The sequence below is a fragment of the Misgurnus anguillicaudatus genome, chromosome 19 (genome assembly GCF_027580225.2).
Source record: "Misgurnus anguillicaudatus chromosome 19, ASM2758022v2, whole genome shotgun sequence".
NCBI lineage: Eukaryota > Metazoa > Chordata > Actinopteri > Cypriniformes > Cobitidae > Misgurnus > Misgurnus anguillicaudatus.
In genome coordinates this window covers 41514224-41536498 of record NC_073355.2, presented here as the reverse complement: position 1 = coordinate 41536498, position 22275 = coordinate 41514224, and the positions used below count along the sequence as shown (strand labels likewise).

General features: G+C 36.5%; 1 protein-coding gene across 17 annotated transcripts in view; it reads right to left on the bottom strand.

Moving 5' to 3' along the window:
- LOC141351155 (nuclear factor 1 X-type-like) overlaps window positions 1–22275 on the bottom strand; it is a 185643-nt gene that overhangs the window by 149738 nt on the left and 13630 nt on the right. For 13 of the 17 annotated variants that reach the window (XM_073857679.1, XM_073857678.1, XM_073857680.1 and 10 more), the window contains exon 2: window positions 8882–8965. In XM_073857679.1, coding sequence (XP_073713780.1) covers window positions 8882–8965 — 84 coding nt within the window. Of the gene's footprint in view, window positions 1–970; window positions 1245–8881; window positions 8966–18431; window positions 18573–22275 lie in introns of those variants that run through there. The other 4 variants (XM_073857688.1, XM_073857692.1, XM_073857691.1 and 1 more) reach the window with 3 other exon arrangements.

The following is a 22275-nucleotide window of genomic DNA, read 5'->3' as shown; positions in this document are numbered from 1 at the left end:
GTGCACATGCACATGAGATAAAACAACACAAACTATGTATTTTATATTTCTTAAGGATAAAATGTACAGCTACATCATGTGCAATGCAAGTCACTTTGCTTTGAAAAAGAAAAACGTGTCTGCCAAAATGCATAAAAGTCAAATAAACAATGTTCCCTTTGAAATAATATCCAAAATCCACGTGCAGCAGCTTGATGCATTCTAAAGATGACATTAAATCAACAAATGCACGAGACTGATGGTTTGTTTATAGTCGTATAAGCTCACAAACTTTATAACTGCAGAGAATTTTCTGTGAAATGCATTCAAACAAGAGCCTGCAGAAATAACTTTGCGCACTGGCATCAGTTTGCAATTTTTATAAGTTTTATACTGTATAAACAGTACAGATGGTTCTCATATACAGTTTAAACATACTTTGTATTTTCTCCAGGTGCACTGAAACCAAGTTACTGTACAATGTCTCTTCATTTAAAAATAAAAATGATGAAACAAAATCTCTTGCACATCCATATAACTGCTTTTAAAATTACAATCTTGCGTATTCAGATATGAAAAGCTGAAATTTTTGGTGACCTTTGACTCTAAAAAAAATATTTTAAGATTTTAGCAGGGACGATCCGAACACACCAAACCTTACAGAAACAACGTCAAACAGTTCACGCGCCTTACAGTCTCCCCAAGTCAAGTTTTTGAGAGGCGAGATGAAACTCGCAGTCCAAAGTCCATCTATCCCCGCACTCCTCCTCTTCTGCCCTCCTTTCATATCAAATGGATTTTCAGCAAAGCGCCATTTTCTGCCCAAACCATGCGCAATGAAACGCGTAAAGGCATTCGGTTGGAGTCCTGCCATTAAACATGGAAAAGCGCGCAAGACGATTCAGAGCTCAAGTACAACTCGCAAAGTTACGGAAACGCCGGACAAACGCGTACAAGAAGCAGTAATGGAGAAGGATAAGTAAGGCTTTACCTGTGTGAGGCAGTATGGAGAGTACATGCTTATTTTGGAGAGGCGTTATTGAATGCAAGTGTTGCTCTGCGCTGCGGCATCGCTGTGCCCGCTCGCTCACTCCATGCTGCTGTAACTCCGCCTAAAGCGCCTGAAAGTGAAAGCTTGCACAAAGTTTGACGAAGAGAAAAACTTTCTCTCCCTCCCTCCGTCTCTCTCTCACACGCCCGCTGTCTGTTTGTCGCTTTCGCGCTGACTGAACACGCGTCTTATCAGACTCTCCGATGCGCTTAAACTTCAGATTGAAGTGTACGCGCGTGTACTGTGTACTAGACATTTAAGACTTTTAAACTAAAGTGTACTAGAGTAGACGGTGATACAGTAAACTAGAGCAGAGTGTAGTATAGTATAAAAGCACAGCACACTATAGTGTAAGCAGTGTACTGTACAGTATAAAATAGCACACTATGGCATAAACATAGTATTGTATGGAATAGTAATTGTATAGTATTGTATAACCCCACATAAAAAATACAGAAGTAACAGTAAACTGTTGCAAGATACAATAGTGTTTTTGAACCTTACCATAGTAAATATTACAGCATATTACAGTATTTACAGTATACAGTAAATCAATTCACTACTGTATGGTACAAAAGAATACTATACATTATAAAAGTGTAGTTATTACTATACTATTATTACTATAGTAAGCACTGTTCTGAACAGTTTAAAATAGCAAATTATAATATAATCATAGTATACTATCGAATAGTATAGTAGGCTATAGTATTGTACACCCACATGAAAATATATACTACCACAATAGTAAAACTATAATATTACCATAGTAAATATTACAGTACAATACAGTATTAATAGCAAACAGTTTATCAATTCACTATAGATAATACTACATTGAGTGTATAATAGAGTACACAAAAAATTATTAGAGTAGAAAATATTAAAATAAACTACAGTTATTCGTGCAGGTAGTGTGGTATTGTAATGTACATTAACTTGTTGTGATTACTGCAGAAGTTTTTTTGTGAATATGGGATTTAATGTGTGCTAAACATTAACTATAAACGTAAGACTCTTTAAGTAAAGTGTAGTAGACAGTGATACAGTAAACTAAAGCAGAGTGTAGTGTGGTATAATAGCACACCATAGTGTAAGCACTGTACTGTACAGTATATAAAACAGCACACTATAGTACAAGAATACAGTAGTATTGTATAGAAAAGTAAATTGTAATATTGTAAACGCATATTAAAAATACTAATGCATACTTTACTACAGCAAACTGTTGCAAAAGTCCAAGATACAATAGTGTTTTTGAACCGTACCATAGCAAATATTACAGTACAATACTATATTTACAGCATACAGTATATCAATTCACTACTGTATGGTACAACAGAATACTATACATTATGAAAGCGTAGATATTACTAGTGTAGTGTAGTGTAGTATATAGTAAGCACTGTTCTGAACAGTATAAAATAGCACAATATTGTATAAGCATAGTATTGTATAGAAAAGTAAATTGTAATATTGTATTCACATTAAAAATACTGAAGCATACTTTACTACAGTACACTATAACCATAGTAAATATTACAGTATATTACAGTATACAGTATATCAATTCACTACTGTATGGTACAACCGAATACTATACATTATGAAACCATGGTTATTACTAGTATAGCAGTACCGTATCGTACCGTATCGTATCGCATCGCATCGTATCGTATAGTAAGCACTGTTTTTTTAAACAGTATAAAATAGCACATTATAATATAAGCATAGTATACTATCGAATAGTATAGTATTGTACACCCACATGAAAATACTGAGGTATACTACCACAATAAACTATAGTAAACTGCATTTTTGAACCTTACCATAGTAAATATTACAGTATAGTACAAAATATTACAGTATATTACAGTATACAGTATATCAATTCACTACTGTATGGTACAACAGAATACTATACAATATGAAAGCGTGATTTTTACTAGTATAGTATAGTATAGTATATTATAGTATAGTAAGCACTGTTCTGTAATAGCACATTATAATATAAGCATAGTATACTATCGAATAGTATAGTATGGTATTGTACACCCACATGAAAATACTGAAGTATACTACCACAATAAACTATAGTAAAACTGTGTTTTTTAACCTTACCATAGTAAATATTACAGTACAATACAGTAATTTTATAACAGTTTATCAATTCACTATAGATAATACTACACAATACTACAGTAAATGTGGTAATTACTTATTTTAAGTGTATTTTTATACTATACTATAGTAAATAATAAAACTAAAGCTATGCATGCAGGTAATGGTAAATGTACATTAACTTGTTGTGATTATTGCTTAAAGTTTAACTATGTTGAACTGTGATTTATACAGCAATGTGTGCAGTTTAACGTCATGATACTACTCAATATTTTTAGTACCTATTTCTATTTTTCAGACTTTTTAAATATACTTTTGTTAGTGTGAACTATTTAGGTTAATTCGTTAAATAATAGTTTTTGACTCGTAAATGGACAAAACAAATACAGGTCATTTAAATGCAACCACACAAAGCACATGAGCACAGTTTAGATAATCTGTTATAAAGTGCATGTGTATACACACATGGAACCAAAGGTAAACAAAAAGATAAGTCACAAAGTCTACAGCCTAAATCGAAGTCTTTCATAAAACCATAAACAGATGTCAGCTCTCTTTAAAGTCTATACGACAATACATTGTTTATTCATTTTTTATTCACTTAATTTATAACAAGAATGAAATTAATATAAAGAGAAAGTAAAAAACCTGCTGCATGGTTTTTTATAAAATAATTGTTTATTTTTATATCAATTATATATATTAACTTAAAGGGTTAATGTATTACAGATTTGCACTATGGTACTTGCAAAACACTAATCCTTATGCAAAACACATAACTAATACCATAAAACTAATCCAATAAAAATGCAAAGTAAATCTGAAACCATTATGCAAAAAATAAAAACATAATGAATAGATCATCGACTGTCGGGTGCAAATGTGATATTCTGGATAATGTATTAGCTGTTCAAAATCAAACAAACATTGCTCAGTTCTGGACTCTAACACACAGACACACTGTGATATCGGTAAAGGCCGTCCTGCTTTCTCTAAACTTTTATGCCTCACAAAAACATGAAAGGTTTAAACGTTAAGAAAAATGCAAGCGACAAGTGAATGTATAAAGTTTGGAGCGCGTCCCTGGGTGGGGATATCTGGTGGGGGTGAAGTCATTGAGCAAAACTCGAGCTGAAGGTTGGATGTGCCACTGGAGGCCTGGAGATTTATGAGGCCCCGCTGTCTGTGCAGCTCCACCACAAGCCACTGCAGAGAAACAAAGAGAGAAGCCTCCACTCCGCGGCCAATTACAAGCGTTTGCCAAGAGATCCAGGGAGCGAGAAAGCGGGAGATGGAAGGAAAGTGAAGAAGCTGGACGAGTGAAATGCGTGCCTCTGTGAATCACCATTTGTCAAAAGCCGAGTTACCTTACGTGACCCCTTGACCTGCGCATAGTACGGACGGCTGACAAATAACATCTCATCTAAAGCCAAATTGAAAATACGCTCAGGAGTTTTTGTCCTTATTAAAAGTTTTATACGAAGTATATGTAAATTATAAAAAAATTTAAATTATACAAGTACGCTAGATAAGGAAATATTTGGGAGTGAGCCACCTTTCTTTCGCATTTTAATTATCAGATGCTTTCTTTTACCATATAAATAAATTCTGTATACAAATGAAAATGCATAAGGATGCAAATGACCGAATGCATCCTTAATGCATAACATCAAGATGTATGTTTAAATGTGGATTTTATTTTTTATAGGTGCAGTAACTCTTGTGTTGGTTTATATCACTTTTTGTCGTACCTAAATAGTCCTACAGTGTGACAAACTGTTTTAATAAGCATAAATACTCCATGCATTTACATAAATATACAATAACACATACAAGAATGTTAAAGAATATTAAAAACATATAATAAATGTTGTTTAAAATATAAAGTAACAGCATGTCGCACTGCTGGACAGATATCATGTTAAATACACGTCGCGATAGATTTAAAATAATTCGACTGACTACAAGTGCACGAGAGCAGGTGCTCGCGCCGTTCGGGAATTTCCTACCCCAAAATCCTGAACTGGTTTGCACCGAAATGCCACACAACCAGTTCAAAGGCACGAAGTGGTGAGACGAGAGGAGGTTTCTCCAAACCAGAAAAGCTTCGTACAAAATGCGATAGCTTGTGTAGAACCTAGATCAAGATGTGGCCCACATTTAGTGGTTTGAGTGGGTACGAGTCTGCTACACATGACAGAACCACAGGACTAAACAAAAAGTTGCTGAATGTCCTTTATACAGAGAATTACGGTTATATTTACAATTATCCTTTTGGCAGAGGTTTTAATTTAAAATTTAGTTTAATCATTATAAATTTGGTGGTACAACTTTACCAAAATGATGAGCGACTTTCGGGAGCGACTACCAGTCGGGGTGAAGCAGTGAAGTTCACTCGTGAGTTACTATGAGGACGGTTACTCATTACTATTGCTAGGATAACTAGAATTGGGAAAGCCTCCCAACGACCTCATCGAAAGAGACGGGCGACACACAGTGACAAAGTCGCTGACAGTGTGAACGTAGAATTAATTAAGAACCACTGGTGTAGTTTGTATTAAATTATCTATATACTTATACATCAACTACTCCAGTAGGATATCACAAATGGATTTAGCTCATCCGTGAGAGTAAATATTATGAATATTGTAGTTTTTACAAAAAAAAATAAAAACGTAAAGGTGCTAAAGAATGCATTGAAATAATATATTAAATTGTTCTCTGATATCTACATAGAATGTATGTGCTTTATTAAATGCAAAAATTATCCAGAGACAGTTTTACATGTTCATTAACCAGTGGCGGCCGATAACGTCAATGCGAAGTACGTCTATGTATGTAGCCCATCATGTGTGTGGTTCGTAATTTCAAAACATGTGTTCTGCGCGTGAGTGATCCAATGTACATCACGTGTCTTGTCAAAATAAGTGCCTGCTGCAGATGCGTCTAAAGGGTTTACGATAAAAGAGACGCTCGCGTTTGCCAGATACTCACATAATCGCATGTGTAATCAGAGTTTACTGTTATGGGAGTGTCTTGCGTGTATTTTGTGACCGTGAGCGTCTCTTATATCATTAAAGGAATAGTCTACTCATTTTCAATATTAAAATATGTTATTACCTTAACTAAGAATTGTTGATACATCCCTCTGTCATCTGTGTGCGTGCATGTGGGCGCTGGAGCGCGCTGCGACGCTTCGATGGCATTTGGCTTGGCCCCATTCATTCAATGGTGCCATTTGGAGATAAAGTTAGAAGTGACACATGTTTTTCCTGTTTGAGACGAGTGGTTGTGCGGGCAAGTTTGGTGGTACAAAATAAAACGTAGCGCTTTTCTAAGCGGATTTAAAAAAGGAACTATATTTTGTGGCGTGGTGGCACTTTTGGTAGTGCTTCGACTCGCCTGAAAAGTCCGCTCACCTTCTCACTCTCATAATGGGAGAGGGAGGGTGTTACTGCGCCGAGTCGAAGTACTCCCAAAAGTGCTATTACGCCATAAAATATAGTTCCTCTTTAAAATCCGCTTAGAAAAGTGCTACGTTTTATTTTGTACCAGCAAACTTGCTCGTATAACTACTCGTCTTAAATAGGAAAAACGTTGATGTGTTTGGTCACTTCTAAATTTATCTCTAAATGGTACCATTGAATGAATGGGGCTAAGCTAAATGCTATCGAAGCATCGCAGCGCGCTCCAGCGCTTACGTGCACGCACACAGATGATAGAGGGATGTAGCTTATCAACAATTCTTAGTTAAGGTAATAACATATTTTAATATTGAAAATGAGTAGACTATTCCTTTAACGGTTTTGACGCATGTGCAGCAGGCACATATTTTGACAAAACACGTGATGCACATGGTTCACATGACGTAACAAACACATATTGTATCACGAAATTATGTACCTATAGTCACGCAATTTCGTGAGTGTTTACCGTGACACGTTTTTCTGCCTTTTTTTGTGTGAACATGTCACGTATTTCTGTGAACGTGTCACTGTCACATATTTGTTACTCACCTTTTTTTCCTATTTTCAAACCATTGTCGCTTAGGTTTAGGGTTAGATTTGGTTTTTGCGTTAGGATATCACTTTAAGTATTGGTTTATATCTTTTTTTCATGATTTATTGTTTATAATTTTTGATTTTTAAACCACTGTCGCCTGGCATTAGGGTTAGAGTTTGTTTGGGTAAGGATGTATTTTTATGTAAATCTAACCCTAAATCGAAGCGACAATGGTAAGAAAATAGGACAAAACAGTTGAGTAACAAATACATGACAGTGACACGTTCACAGAAATACTTGACATGTTCCCGCAAAAAGGCAGAAAAACGTATCAGTGTCATGGAAAACACGTAATTTCGTGATAATGGGTTGTTTGAAAACATGACCAACACACATTACACTCCGAACACATATTTTGAATTTGCGCCCCTCGGATGCAAGGCAAGGCAAGGCAAGGCCCTTAGAATGAAATGGTCTATTATTGCCTTATTTGGAAGGGTCATGAATAATAATGTTGAGCTCTGCTCTGATTGTCTGTTTCACAGAGCAGCTTCTTCAGTAGCTCTGTGTGTGTACAAACAGACCTAATGCCTGTATCAAATGAAGAAACAGATTTTGAGGAATAATCAATTGTTGGAGAATGTTATTGGACGTTTCTGAGTGGTAAGTTTATTTGTGTTATTTTTTCAGTATGGACCTGCAAAACATAACTGTAACGTCAATAGTAGAACTTCAGCCTAAATGCTAGCATATAGCATTAACTAGCATAAAGCGCTAACTGAGCAGTCACAACTGTGTTTTTAGAATTTTAACAACATTGTACTTTATTTCATGTCTAATTTAATGCTGAGGGCGTACATCTCGACTGTTACGTCACAGTTGGTGTTATGTTGAGATTGGCCTGTTTTCCATAAGAAGGAGGAAACAATTGTGCTCGAGGCTCACGATATGTCATTACAATGTACAGAACTCTTATTTATCTATGCCTACATAAATACAGTTTTACATTCTACTGCACCTTTAATAAAAAACAAGCACTGAAGTATAGCAAGATCCTCCATCATTGAATGAAGCTGAAGGATGCTACAGGACGACACATTCCTGATATCCAACAAGGCCATATTTTACGCCTCACCTCCCCTAAACTTTCAACCAATCACGTTTCATGATTTTCCCTCCATTTCTGCAAGCCTACTCCCTAAGACAATGGGGCAGCGCCGATTTTTTCCAAAACGTTGGCAAATACGATCAACTGGAAAAGAAAACCGGCTCCCAGGTCATTAACAGTCTCATTTCCATCCATCCACAAACTCCCCTTCCTATATCTCCATGTCGAACCCACCCTTCTGCTTTTATTGCCATTTTATTTCACTCCCATCGCTGTAAATCCAGCGTGCTCGCTGGGTGGAATTTTAAAAGCTGCAGTTCTTTCAGCGTCGCAGTGTTTTTTTTTCCTTTACCCTCCCTCCCCTTCAATCTTACCCTCAAGTATACTTTTCATTTTATAGAAGTATGCACGTTATAATTTTCATTTCCCACAAGAAAACTGCGCTCCGCTGAAAACAGTATTGCCTTTTATCGTGTTTTACTGCAAATGCGTATGTGCATATGGAAATAATAACCGTGTTTACGTTTTGCCGTTGAGAATAATTACTGGTGACTTGAAAAATTATATCCACGATACCAACAGCAATGTTGAAGCAATGCCGCGTTAAAAAGGAAACTTACCCTGTATGAATCTGATACAACGAAGCACTCGGGTATCCCAGGAGCTCTGGACGGATCTTCATTCACCAGAAACGGTTCGGTGGCCTGAAACATAATAAAACCGTCATGATTATTATTATCATCAGCATTATATTTACAACACTTATAAAAAGTGTTTTGGGAAACTTCTCCCATGAGTTTAAAAGGTACAAAAGCTGCGATTGGAGGTCTTAATATGTACCATTTAGGTATAGATATGTATGCATTTGGTACCAATATGTACATATGACGTACTTAATGTGTACTTTTTTACTTTTATTAGAAAGTGTTAGATTTCATTTGATGGATGCCAACTAATCATTGGCCAATAAAACTCACCATGTGCTCGGGCATAAACATCCTAACCCATGCGTCACTCTTATTAGAAACAGCTTTTCATCCAGAACACCCAAGCAACAGCATAGCAACTCGCTAACAACCAAAATACCTTAGCAACCGCATAGTAATCTCCTAGCAACCACCCAGCATCACCCCTGAGTTTGCACAGACGAGCACTATCACACATTTCCAGAAAATGTAGAAATCTCATAAAAACGTACAATTCATATGGTGGACCAACGCGAATGCTGGGTTGGGCTCAGCGTGGTCCGTATTCAGACCCCGCACGTCTCAATGCGGCTCGGCGGGCCGTGCACAGTGAGATCGGGACTCCAGACTGGTTCTCGTTCACACTCGCTGACTGTCCGGTATATCCGTGACTTATTCAGCACAAACCTCTCACACAGAGACGTAGTTTGTTTTTTCTCCAAGTGTTGCGTCCATTCATCCCGGTTCATTTGTATGCTGGGGGTGCGCAGACCGGCTCGCCTGAACTGAATACGACCCATTCCAGTTTATCCATTAGCGGGATAATGTTAAATCCCACAGCAAAGCTGAGGGGCAAAAGTGAAGTCTGCATTGTGGAGCATCTTTTATTTGTAAATAAATGGTGATTAACCGGTGCACAAAGGCCCAGACGGACATTTTATGACTGTGGTGTTGGTCTTTCACAAGACTTAATTGAAAGTTTAATGTAAAAAAAATGCATATGCATATTTGGTCTCCAAAGAATTGCACGAGAAATGTGGAGATCTGAGCACAGTTTGAGACGTGAAAAAGCGAGAGAAGCTAGAGTCTCTATTTTTCATTAAAGAGATTTCGTTTGTGATATTTCGGTTTTTTTTCCTATACGAGACCTCCCTTGACATCTGAAGACACATGGCCCGGAAAAAATGAGGGCGAAGAAAGTTCCTGTTGTCCTTAGGAATTAGATACACATACTTTATGTTGATGCAGTTCAAATGTGGTGCAAACATTCCACAGATTAAACAGGTCTCTAAAATGCACTCTTGTAAAAATACATGCAGCACTACAATAACAGACGCATGGATGTGTGTGCATACACACACACATACACGCACACACACAATTCTATAATAGATCCCAGACACTGGCTAACCAAAATGTGGCTGCAACACTAGCTATTCATATCCACAGCAATGAAAGGTTGCATACCCCTTTCTCTTTCTCTCTCTCTCTCTCTCTCTCTCTCTCTCTCACACACACACACACACACACGTCAAGTCCATAAGTCAAAGGGCTTAACTAAACAAATTGTATAAGTACTAAGAATCAATAGTTGCGTTTCCATCCATACTTGAAGCGAATCTTTTCAAAATTCGCAAAAAGAAAAACAAACAAATGCAAATTAGGTGTGCTTCCATCAAGTCGTTCAAGCGAATGATGGTGGTATTGGTAACTTAGTAACCAATAGTAAACAAAATGATGCACGCATGAAAAATGGAGACTTGACTGCAGTCAAGTTATTGATTTAGTTTTTAAATTAGTTATTAAAAGTGCAGCTTGTAATTAAACAGAAGAAGAAATGCAGAGTTTTTGATGCGGGCACTAGCAGCAAGGGCATTACGACGACATCGAGCCCCATATATGGTAAAGACAATGTCAGCGGAAACATCTAGAGGGCCAGTCCTGTGGGTTTAATGTTCGCTATGCCAGAATTTATTCGGCAAATGAGTTTCCATTCCCCTTTTTGGCGTTAAGTGAAAAACCACCTTGTTTGTTGGCGACACCTTGGCTATGTTTACATGCACAAAATGTTGTCAATCCGACTGAATTTAATATGATTGAAGGTCACGACGACACAGTTTACATGCACCCTAAACATTGTAATTTTAGGGTGTAAAGTTGTAAAGTTTGGTGGTGCAAAATAAAACGTAGCGCTTTTCTAAGCGGATTTAAAAGAGGAGCTACATGTTATGGCGTAATAGCACTTTTGGGAGTACTTCGACTCGGCACAGTAACACCCTCCCTCTCCCATTATGAGAGGGAGAAGGGAGAAGGGGAGCGGACTTTTCAGGCGAGTCGAAGCACTCCCAAAAGTGCTATTACGCCATAAAATATAGTTCCTCTTTTAAATCCGCTTAGAAAAGCGCTACGTTTTATTTTGTACCACCAAACTTGCTCGCATAACCACTCGTCTTAAATAGGAAAAACGTTGATGTGTTTAGTCACTTCTAACTTTATCTCTAAATGGTACCATTGAACGAATGGGGCCAAGCCAAACGCCATCGAAGCGTCGCAGCGCGCCCCAGCGCCCACATGCACGCACACAGATGACAGAGGGATGCACCAACAACTCCCAGTCAAGGCAATAACATATTTTAATATTGAAAATGAGTAGATTATTCCTTTAACATATGCTCTCGTCCAAGCCGTCTAGCTGATGTAATCAGAAAATGATCGCCACAAGAGGGCAGAAATAAAAATTTTTATTTTGATAAAAGTTTATGAGGGCACATAAATTAAGAAAATAATAGTAACGTACACGGATAAATGATATATAATAAACACTGCAAGATTAAATAAAAAAAGAATTATCAGTATTGATATCTTTGGGGATTTAATGGTTTGTTCAATCCCATTACCCTAAGTATAAGCAATAGCACAGTGACCTTAACCTTTGCGTACACAACAATTACATTTTAAATGCATTTTACATTTTATTTGCTACACTCTTTGGTTTGACCAGATTTTACCCAACAAAACTAGATTGGTTAGAATGCTGTTTTTTGTTATCGTTTATCTCTGTCAATTACATTATGCATTGTATTTGTTTACACATTATTTATACATTACAGCATATTTATTTAGTTGTTGTAATTTGTTTTTCTCTACTGGATTATACTATATATGTCACTACTGCCATAAGGAATCTGTATTTATTTATGTCCATCAGCCTAAATAAAAGTGTTTACTTCAATGGGCAAGATTAAACAAAGAGATGCATGAATAAAGGTCTCTCTCTCTCTCTCTCTCTCTCTCTCTCTCTCTCTCTCTCTCTCTCTCTCTCTCTCTCTCTCTCTTTCTCTCTCTATGTCACTCTTCCGCCTGGTTTGCCTTCACATTTAAAGTAAAGTGGCTTGTTTGAGTCTACACTGATTGTTTGATGTCTCTCCCCGATGAACTGTCCTCTTTCCCTTGCTGTGGATGTTCATGGAGCATGGTATCTATTAAATATGCCACCCTTTTCTATATATATGGAGCATATGCCAGATCCATATGGCCAGCCCGGAGCGAAACCAGTCCCTGGGCCTTTGGTAATTAACTTTTGAGTATCAATAGAAACCTATTTAGAGGCGAGCAATGAACAGCCATATACAATATGTCCGCTGATAGAAAGTTATGGCCTGTTTTGTTTTACATTTGCACGCTGGGATACTCAAAGCTGGCCTGCTATGAAGGTCGGTATTATCACAAAATAATACGAAGAGCGTAGCGATCACCATTACATCTTTTATAACATGAGGCCCACCGGCCCAGTAGAGAAATCCCTGTGTCAGCGTGGGTTTACTCCGGTTTCCTCCAGCAAGGTGAATTGGAGATACTTAATTGACCGTCCCCCAACATGTGTATAGATTAACTTGTGTGGATCAACTTGTGTATGGATTAACCAATCTTTGCCATGAATATAGACATAGATGCTGGAATGATGTAATGAATAAAAAAGAAAATGTTGCTGTGAGGTTGCTAAGATGTTCTGAGGTTGCAAAGTTGTTCTTGATGTGTTGCTATGGGACGGCTTTGTGATCTGGGTGGTTGCTAGGTTATTTTAACTGGCCCGGTCTAAAATCTGCAATTGTTTCTCCTGGACAGCGATGCGATTTAAATAGAAAGCAAATGTAGACTTCCTAATGTCCTCAGACTTTTCTCGTAAGTTAAAGCCCTCGGTGAAATCACATGTGTCTCATTCGGTTTTTGAGAGATCTCACTGTCCATATTTGCCAAGATACCCCGAGTCTACAGTCAAGGAATGGATTTGAATATAAACATTTCACAAATGACTTGAGCTCTGCTATCCAGAATAATTTTTCACATTTAACTTCAATCAATTGTGTTATGGCTGGGTGATATTGATTAAAATTCATATCTTTGTAATTTGGGGATGAATACCGATATAAATAAGTATTTTCTACAAAGTTTAATAAATACATGCAAGTCAGAGACTCATGTGAAATGTCAAAAAATACCTTTGTTAAAGAGCACCTATTGTCCGATTCACGTTTTTACATTTCCTTTAATACATGTTAACGATATGCAAAAGGTACAAACCCCAAAGTAAACGTTGACGCAAGTTATCGTCCTTTTCTTGGACTACAGCAAACACATGGATTGTAGGCAACAGTTTACATCCTGGGCCAGTTGACGTGGACAAGACCGACATTATCATAATTCCTCCCGCTTCGCATTCACAGCTTGTATGTTAACTCCTGTTAGCAACCAAATCTTTCAAACATGGTAAAGAGCGTCACACTTCCGGCTGACGTCAGAGGTATTCAGGCCAATCACAACGTACAGATTATCTAGCCCATCAGGTACACGAGCTTTTCAAATCTGTGCGTTTAACCATAAACCACGCGAACACATACCAAATACACAAAATAATGTTGTTTTTAGCAAATGAAATAGGTGTCCTTTAAAACAGCGTATGATGAAAATAAAATTCAAGGACAAGGTTTTCCTCCCTGTTTGCTAAGCTGTACAACATGCAAAACCCTTACAAAAATTAACCATGGTTTTACTACAGTTACTGTAGTTAAACAATGGTTACCACAAAATAATCATGGTTTTGATAACCATGGTTTTTCTAAAACCATGGTTACTGTATTAAAACCATAATTTTGCTAATTGTAATCAAATAAAACCAGGTTAACCAAAAAAAAACATGGTTACTACACTTTTACCACAAAAAACATGGTTTATTTTCGTTAAGGGAACTGTTTGGAAAGTTTACATCTGACTTTAATGTGTATTCTGGCAGAGCTTTTGTTGCAAGGAAAGAAGGTCATATCAAACCATATACCAATATAGATGGTATTGTCTCATCCTGTGTCCTGCTTGGAAAAAATACCAAAACTCGATACACTGTTCCGCCCAGTCCTAATGCATGTCAACAATTGCCTAATTTGTGTCAACTTTAATTAATAAGAAAATAAAATGCCTGACATTTACATAACGGGAAAAATATGTAATGTTTTCTAATGTTAAAACACTTCCACCCATCCCGGTTTCACAAAGAGTGAACTATTTGTTGTCTGGAAAGACCAAAAACTGTGTGGCTATCAAAATACACATTACATGAGATTCACCAACAAAACATCTTGCACAAAACAACACTGACCCACAACGGAAATGATAAATCACGTTACATCTTATGTGCTCAAAGATAAGAGAAACCGACAGCTGACAGAATTTCGACAGAACTTTGAGCGCTCGACAAACCCAGGTAACACATCAAACATCAAAGCCGCGGAGGGAGGGATGGGAATTTGTTTTATAAAAGCGATGGGGGGAATAAAATATATGAAAGCAGAAATGTATGCCGTGTGAACGTGTGCCAGGGCACTTCAGGGAGAAATGCTGGAAAAATGTGATATTTCATACCTCCATCTCTAGAGGAGCAGCCGAGACATAAACGAACGGAGAACGAGTGCAATAATGAACCTTTGGGGTGGGGGGTGTAGATTGCTTATTGTTTGGGGGCTAAACATTGATTCTGTCTGCACGGCAAAAGCCACAGCCATGTCTGATTATGGGCTAATTTACAAAATAAAAATAACGATTTTTAAATCTTCATGAAATGCAAGATGTGTTTGCGCATGCAAAGGCAAGTTAAGCAGTTCCCATGATGTTCCCATGCAGTGATTCAAGTCAAAATCTGGTAATGTGAAGTATATATAATACATTGAAAAAAATTATTAATTCAATTTTTTAAGGTAAGTGGTTGCAATCAATTTATTTAAGTTACATTTAAACAAAAAAATTAGAAAAGCAAAACGAAACAAAAAACTTTTATTCAAATGTAGCTTAAATAAATTAATTGCAACCACTTACCTTAAAAAATTGAGTAATTTGAATGAATAATTTTTTTCAGTGATAAGTGCATAAAGTAACCTGCAATTTTATGTTTTAAACAGAGATGGCGATAGAGAGGTAAACGTTATGGGTTACCGCTTAAAGGTGCAGCAAAATTCCTATCCTACTACTTACAATTAAAAATATAATATAATATAATATAATATATAACAGTGATGCGCGGGTCAATGTATAACAACCCGCACCCGACCAACATTTTTAACTAATCCGCCCGCAACTCGGACTGCAAATAAAATATTGTACCCGACCCGCTTCCTGGCCCGCATTTTTTAAAAGTAATAATTGTTTAAAATAGTTAATTGGCATCTTTATTTCAAACGACCCAACAACCCACGTCACGAATATTATTAAAAATATGTTTGGATGACGCATCACTGATACAGTATAGAACAGCGGTTCTCAAACTTTTTCAGCGTGCGGCCCCCTTTGTGTACGGTGCATTCCTTCGCAGCCCCCCCAAAGAAAATTTATGACAAAAAGCAGTTCTAAAACTTCACATTTTAATTAAACAAAACATTAAATTATACAAAGTAGTGCTGCCTTATTTTTTTTAAGTTTAATTTCACAGAATTCATGATAAATTAATGTATTTTATAAAATGTCATAAAACTGGGGCCCCCCAGGCACCATCTCGTGGACCCCAGTTTGAGAACCACTGGTATAGAATAATAATAGGAATAACTATTTGTTTATAATGTACATAAGGAAAGTATTTTTATGTTACACTGGCAGTACGCATTAACCCTGGCAGTACCGTTTAAATGGTGAAACTAGTTATGGTGACAGCTTAAGGATAATCAGGCTTTTATACCCATCACAGCATTTATCACATCAGTGACATGCAATCGGAGAAAAAGTGAAAACCTACAAGCAGTTAATGAGGGACATCTGTGTCAAATGACTTGTTCATAATTGTGATGGGTCATATGATGAAGTTCAACTGACAGGTGAACTTACATCCCTCCACCACAGGGGGCGTTAACAAAGGCCACATTGGCATTTTTCTTTAGTATGTGAATCAAATTTGTGTCCTGCATCTGAAATATTCAGTATTTATTTCATATTTGCAATCGTGACATATCCCATTCAACTAACTAAAAACTAAGAAACTACATTTGCATGCATAAGTAAAGGTTTTATCTACCAGAAACCTCTTCAGTCACCAAACTATGGCATGTGTTGTTACAGTCTGAATGTTTTAAATCAATGCATTTGACTTTGTAAAATCGATCCAACTTTCCTTCTTTGATTGTTGTTTGGATGCGTAATTAAATTCTGTTTTTAAGTGAAGACTTTAATCCCTATCGGAGTCGGCTTTGAATAGATTCCCTCGCTGTCTTTCTGCAGTGGCCTATTTGGGTTGGTGCCATTTAAAAAAGCGGGTAAACAAATAATTATCTGCATTAATGTGCGGATATTCAAGCCCATCTGGAAATCATCAAGTCCTTAAACCTATATTTCATCAGTCGCGCAATCAAACATAATCTGGATTCTGACTTCAGTCAAAGTGGGAGAAATAAAAACACAGCGCGCAGCGAGTTGGAAATGAAAGAGGGCCGTTGCATAAATTAGCCGAACATTTAGACTGAAATCAGGACACCTGGGTAATCTGCTTCCGTTGACGGCCAATAGCTTGATGTCTCCTCAGATCAGCTTATTTTGATGAAAAGTAAAAATCAAGCTATCAGAGGGCAGACCTGAACTAACACTGACCAGATGTTTCCTTCTCATAGATGCCAACATTCAGGCATTACGAAAATAAAATGCATACGTTTTATGCTTTTGCTCGTGACACAAAAAGAGTTGTTGGTCCCATGAAGTGCTTGTGCACTACATAAAAGTTGCTTATTATTTACAAAATGAACAACACAATTTCATGGCAATTTGTGAGGTGGCTATTCGTATCAATTTGCAACCATATTTATACATTTTTGAAAATTAACACTCAAAAATGTTGGGTTGTTATGGATAAATATTGGACGTATGCTGGGTTGTTGTTACACAGACATGGGTAGAAACAACCCAGCATTGATTTATTTAACCCAATGGTTGGGTTTGCCCTTTTTTATCCAACCCAACATTTTTTTTTACAGTGGAAGGGTTTATTTTTGGACTGGGCAGTCATTAGATTTTTTACACTGACAAGTAAGATGTCTGTTGAATATGCACAGTTATGCATTGATTTATCACTAATTATTATTATTATTAATATTAAAGTAATAAGAGTGTGTTTAGATTAAGATAACACCATAAAAACATTAATAAATAGTATGCATATACAAATATGTCATATTTCAATGTTTGGCTTAAGTGCAAAAAATGCTAAGCATTTAAAAATAAATATGCATTTTGTGTTTAAGACAAAACACACAGAAAATACATTGCAATGCATTAACAATCTAATACACACAACATGTTTAGTTAAAAGATTCTGGATAAGTAATAAGTTGCATCATGCAGGATTGATCTTTATATATAAATAAACCCTCATAGGTTTTGTTGTGTTTGACAGACGACATGTGGGCGGTGACTGTCGTCCTGTCACAAGTGGAATAATTTTAGTACTGGCATGTAAGTCTGCATGTGCATGTTTCGCCATAATCCCTATAAACACTAAAGCATGTAAAACTGACAGCATATTTCACATTGCACTTTAGTATTTATCATTGTAATGTGATATAAATTCACACAGCACGTGTGTTGAAAGTTTTTACATCTCTGAACAACGTGTTATTCAAAATGTTGCATGTGGTCACCTAAAAGTAAATAATTTAGGCCGAACCAGAACCAGTGCAATAAGGAGGCTGCCTCATAAATGCAATGAAATAAAACTTTCTGCAGAGCGCAGAAAGAGAAAGATCTGTTATACGCGAAGATAAACAAGTGACATAATGTGCGTTTAGTCGGATGAGAACTAGAGCGCGTGCTGCTGAGTTTTTGCGCAAGTCTAAAACCCTCCCAAAAAACATTCTGGAACAATTATTTCTTGGCGTATTATCAATATAAATCTCTCTCTCCGTGTTTATCAGCATTTTAAAGCAGAAATAAAAAGAGCAAAGTTGATTTAGACAGCACGTACCATTGTGGATCGGGGAATATTGCCAACAGTCTCAAAGAGTCATTTTACTCCTCCAAAAAAAACTTTCCCCCGAAAAAAGACTGTGTGGTGGGTGAGGAAACTCAAATGAGTCGGGTTTTCTTCGTTGATACCGGAAGCAGAAGAACCGGATTGCGGGACGGGCCCGTGCTGGGTCGCGCAAAATGACCAACTTTTACGCACGGAAACTTCACATTCGCTGGAGTCGCGAAGGTGCGTTTGTTTCTTTCAGCAGGTTCAAAGAGCGTCGTTGTTCGAAAACGGAGACGGTTCGACAGGATGAATCCAACGTTTACTGAATCTCTCCGGTACGAATCCCTCCGATTTGCGCTGGTATACGGTGTCTCCAGCGGCTCGAGCCGAGATCGCGCCGACGCTTGCAACTTTCTCCCCGCGCAGTTCAGATCAGCTGTTGCGACTCAGGGACTCTGTTTGAATTGGTGCTCCATCCGTCCCACCGGAGACCTGCTCGTGGTGATCTCCATGACCTCCTCCTCCTTCTTAGTTCATGGATTACACGATCAATTATTATGGAGAGGACGTCATTTTGGGCAAAGTGGATATTGCGAAATCATACGCGAGGCGTGAGAGGAATAGATAGGCTAAGCTTTGATGCTGCCAGAATGAAGAACGCGGTGACGCGTTTACGTTAGAAATAAATCAAATTAAATTATAATGCGTGTGAAGTAGCCTATGTAAGAGTAGTTGCCAAAATAAACGTGTTACCCCTGCATGGCACATGCATGCAGAAGCGGTCGGGCTGATCTGTGGACGTGGATGGAGACGTGGAGTGGCTGGTGAATTATTAATAACCGAGAGCGCTTCACAGTCTGTCGTGTTCACATAGAGGAACCAGAACGGCAGCTGGGGGTTTAGGGGAATTAAACACGGGCTTGAAGTGAAGCGGGGACGGCAAGGGATTATACCGTTCACCGGCGACAACATAAGGGAGGGTGAGGAGAGAGTGAGAGAGAGACAGTGAGAGAGCAAGACAGAAGGGGACACAGACAGACAGAGGGACATACAGAGATATTTAGGGTCCATTTAGGAGCCAAGTCTTTAGGCAATGCGGTTTGGGTGTTTTATCGCGTTATTTTTATTGTATATCAAGTGGGGCAAACTAAATACCAACTATTTCTTGCATTGATGTGAATGAGTGTTGTCTTGAATGAGCTATCGAGCTGACCTTCAAATAACAAGGAAAATAACACTTATGAATTTTAATGTAATTTAGAAAAGGTTGCCATCGTTTTTAGGATGGTTTCATTTGCATGTTAATTTTATGCAACATTTTGGGTCAATTACGTTTGTTTTCATTCATTTAATTCACCTGGACTATAAAGCAGGCCTCCAGACTGCCAATATAAACGACCTTAAAGAGACACGCATTGCACTTAAGAAAAACCGGCGTCGCACCTGCTAATTAAATTATTGAGCAACTTTTTTTCTTATTCACAAAAGTGTTTGATTTGCTATTTATGCCAGAATAACCAGCATGACACACGTGGGAAAATATTTTTTGTTAAACATGTTGTTGTTTAGCCTACCTTTCAGATTTGGTCATTTATATATATTTAGAGTAGTTTAAATAATATATTTTTAATTACTCGTATTCATCCATAAAAATAAGGTATTTGGACATTCATAAAGAAATAAATCTTAATAATTTTGGAATTAACTATTCAGTATTTAAATAAACATGAGGGGAATAAAACGAAAATTGTTGAAGAAAACATACACACGTGGTGTGGTTTTTGTCCAGAAGCCCAGATAGCATTTACCATAATAATAAACATATGACGTAATTTTTTTTCTCAAATTTCCATCCAATCGTTTATTTTCTGACAAGTTTTGAAAGAAAAAATGCCATAATAGGCCTATACAGTCTATTGTAAAATGTATATTAATATATTTTATATAGTACTTCTAAATTTAACCTCCGGAGGTCCACATACGTGGACATAATTTTTTTTGTTTACACCACAATACTTAATTCTTTGTAACTGGAACATGTTGTACACAAACATGGACAATTACACTGCTTCACGTTCAAAGCAAAATATTTGGTTATTATATTTTTTGATTCTTCCTACCCTCAAAATAGCTGGAAGAAATCGGAAAAAAAAAGACAAACCAAAGTTCGGGTCTTAGGAGGTTAAATTAACGTGATTATTTATCTTAATCAATAAATTAATTATACATTTTGATACATGTCATATAGGCTAACTGATATTAATAAGGTCATTAGAATATAACCCTAAAATTTTACAGTTACCTTTATAGTATATAAAAAATGAAATATTTTTACTTGTATATGTTGTTAATTCCCAACACTAATTATATTTTAATCAATTAAATGACAAATCAATATTGTAAAGTGTTATGAGCAAATATTCGTTTATTTTTATGATGATTCTTTTAACAGTATAACCTAAAGTTCTAAAAAAAAACATTTGCGGCACAAACAATAGGCCAATAAATTTGTAATTAATGTAATTTAAACGAAGTTCTAATAAAACATGAAAAACAAAATCGTTTTATTATTTAAGTAGGCCTACCGATTTCTCTTTTATTCTAACATCATACAATATTGCGAAAATTGAAAGGTTAACAGTGTAGCATTATTGTGCCTTAAAATGTAAATATAAAATGTTTTATAAAAATACGTCGAATGCATTTTATTAGCTAAACAAAAATCTAGACTTTAATAATATTACAGCAACTAAAACTAATACAATCACTGTCGGGTATACCACTGAATTCATTTTTTTTATTCGATCCTTTCCTAAAACCCCAAGCTAAAACAAAGAAAATATTTGAACTGATTTAAGTCTTTAAAACATCTGTTTTAGCCCATTTTTAATGAGACAGGATAACAGCTTAATTTAGAGAGAGAAGTTACAGTGATGAGGCGCGCGTGCCTGTTGCGGGCACAGGTGCATTTGAACGTGTCGTAAACCACCGATACATTTCAATTTGTTGACCTAAAATATTAAAATATCAAGTAGAAGCATTTTATATACAAAATACTATAATTACAAATTATTTTTGATTAGTATTAATTAAATATATTATTATCCAAAACGATGAATGGAATTAAAAATAAAGAAAATAAACACAAAAGCCTTCTATTTCACAGAATAAAAATAGCATGTGGATACCTAACGAATTTAAAAAGATTTAAACGAAAATAATTTTATAACAATGACAGAACAATGTAAAATGTATACACAGTGAAATTGAATTGCGTATAGCCTACAGTAGGCCATCCCAGCACCAGAAAGAGGGAGAGAGAGAGAAAACAAAGAAAGATAGATATAACAAAGACAGGTTTGGCTGGTCAAATCCTTAAGATCTCAATCAGTTCCCCTTAGTTTTAAAATGTATTAAACTAATATTTTATATAGTGGATATATATTGTGAATTTTATATAAATGCAGTAGGGTTACATGACAAAATTTTATGAGTCTATACTGTTCCATCAACAGAATTATGACAGCATAGTGTCAAGGAAAACATGTTTGTAAAGAAGTGCTGTGAAACCAGATATCCAACATTACATATATAATATATAAAAACTTTGCCAAAACCTAACACTCACATGCAAGCATATTGCAGATCAGTGTAAATAGATCATGCTTTAATTTAAGACACAAAGGTAAAAGTCTCATGTATTTCTAAACCCATGGAGTTTTCTCATTCAGTCGATAAGAGCGATTTCATTTCTTCCTGCTCCTCGAACAGCAGGGTCATTTATTCAGTGCGGCTCAGATTGAATTTTCTTAGACTCTCCTGCCTGTTTCTTGGCTTGAGTATAATTTCTGAC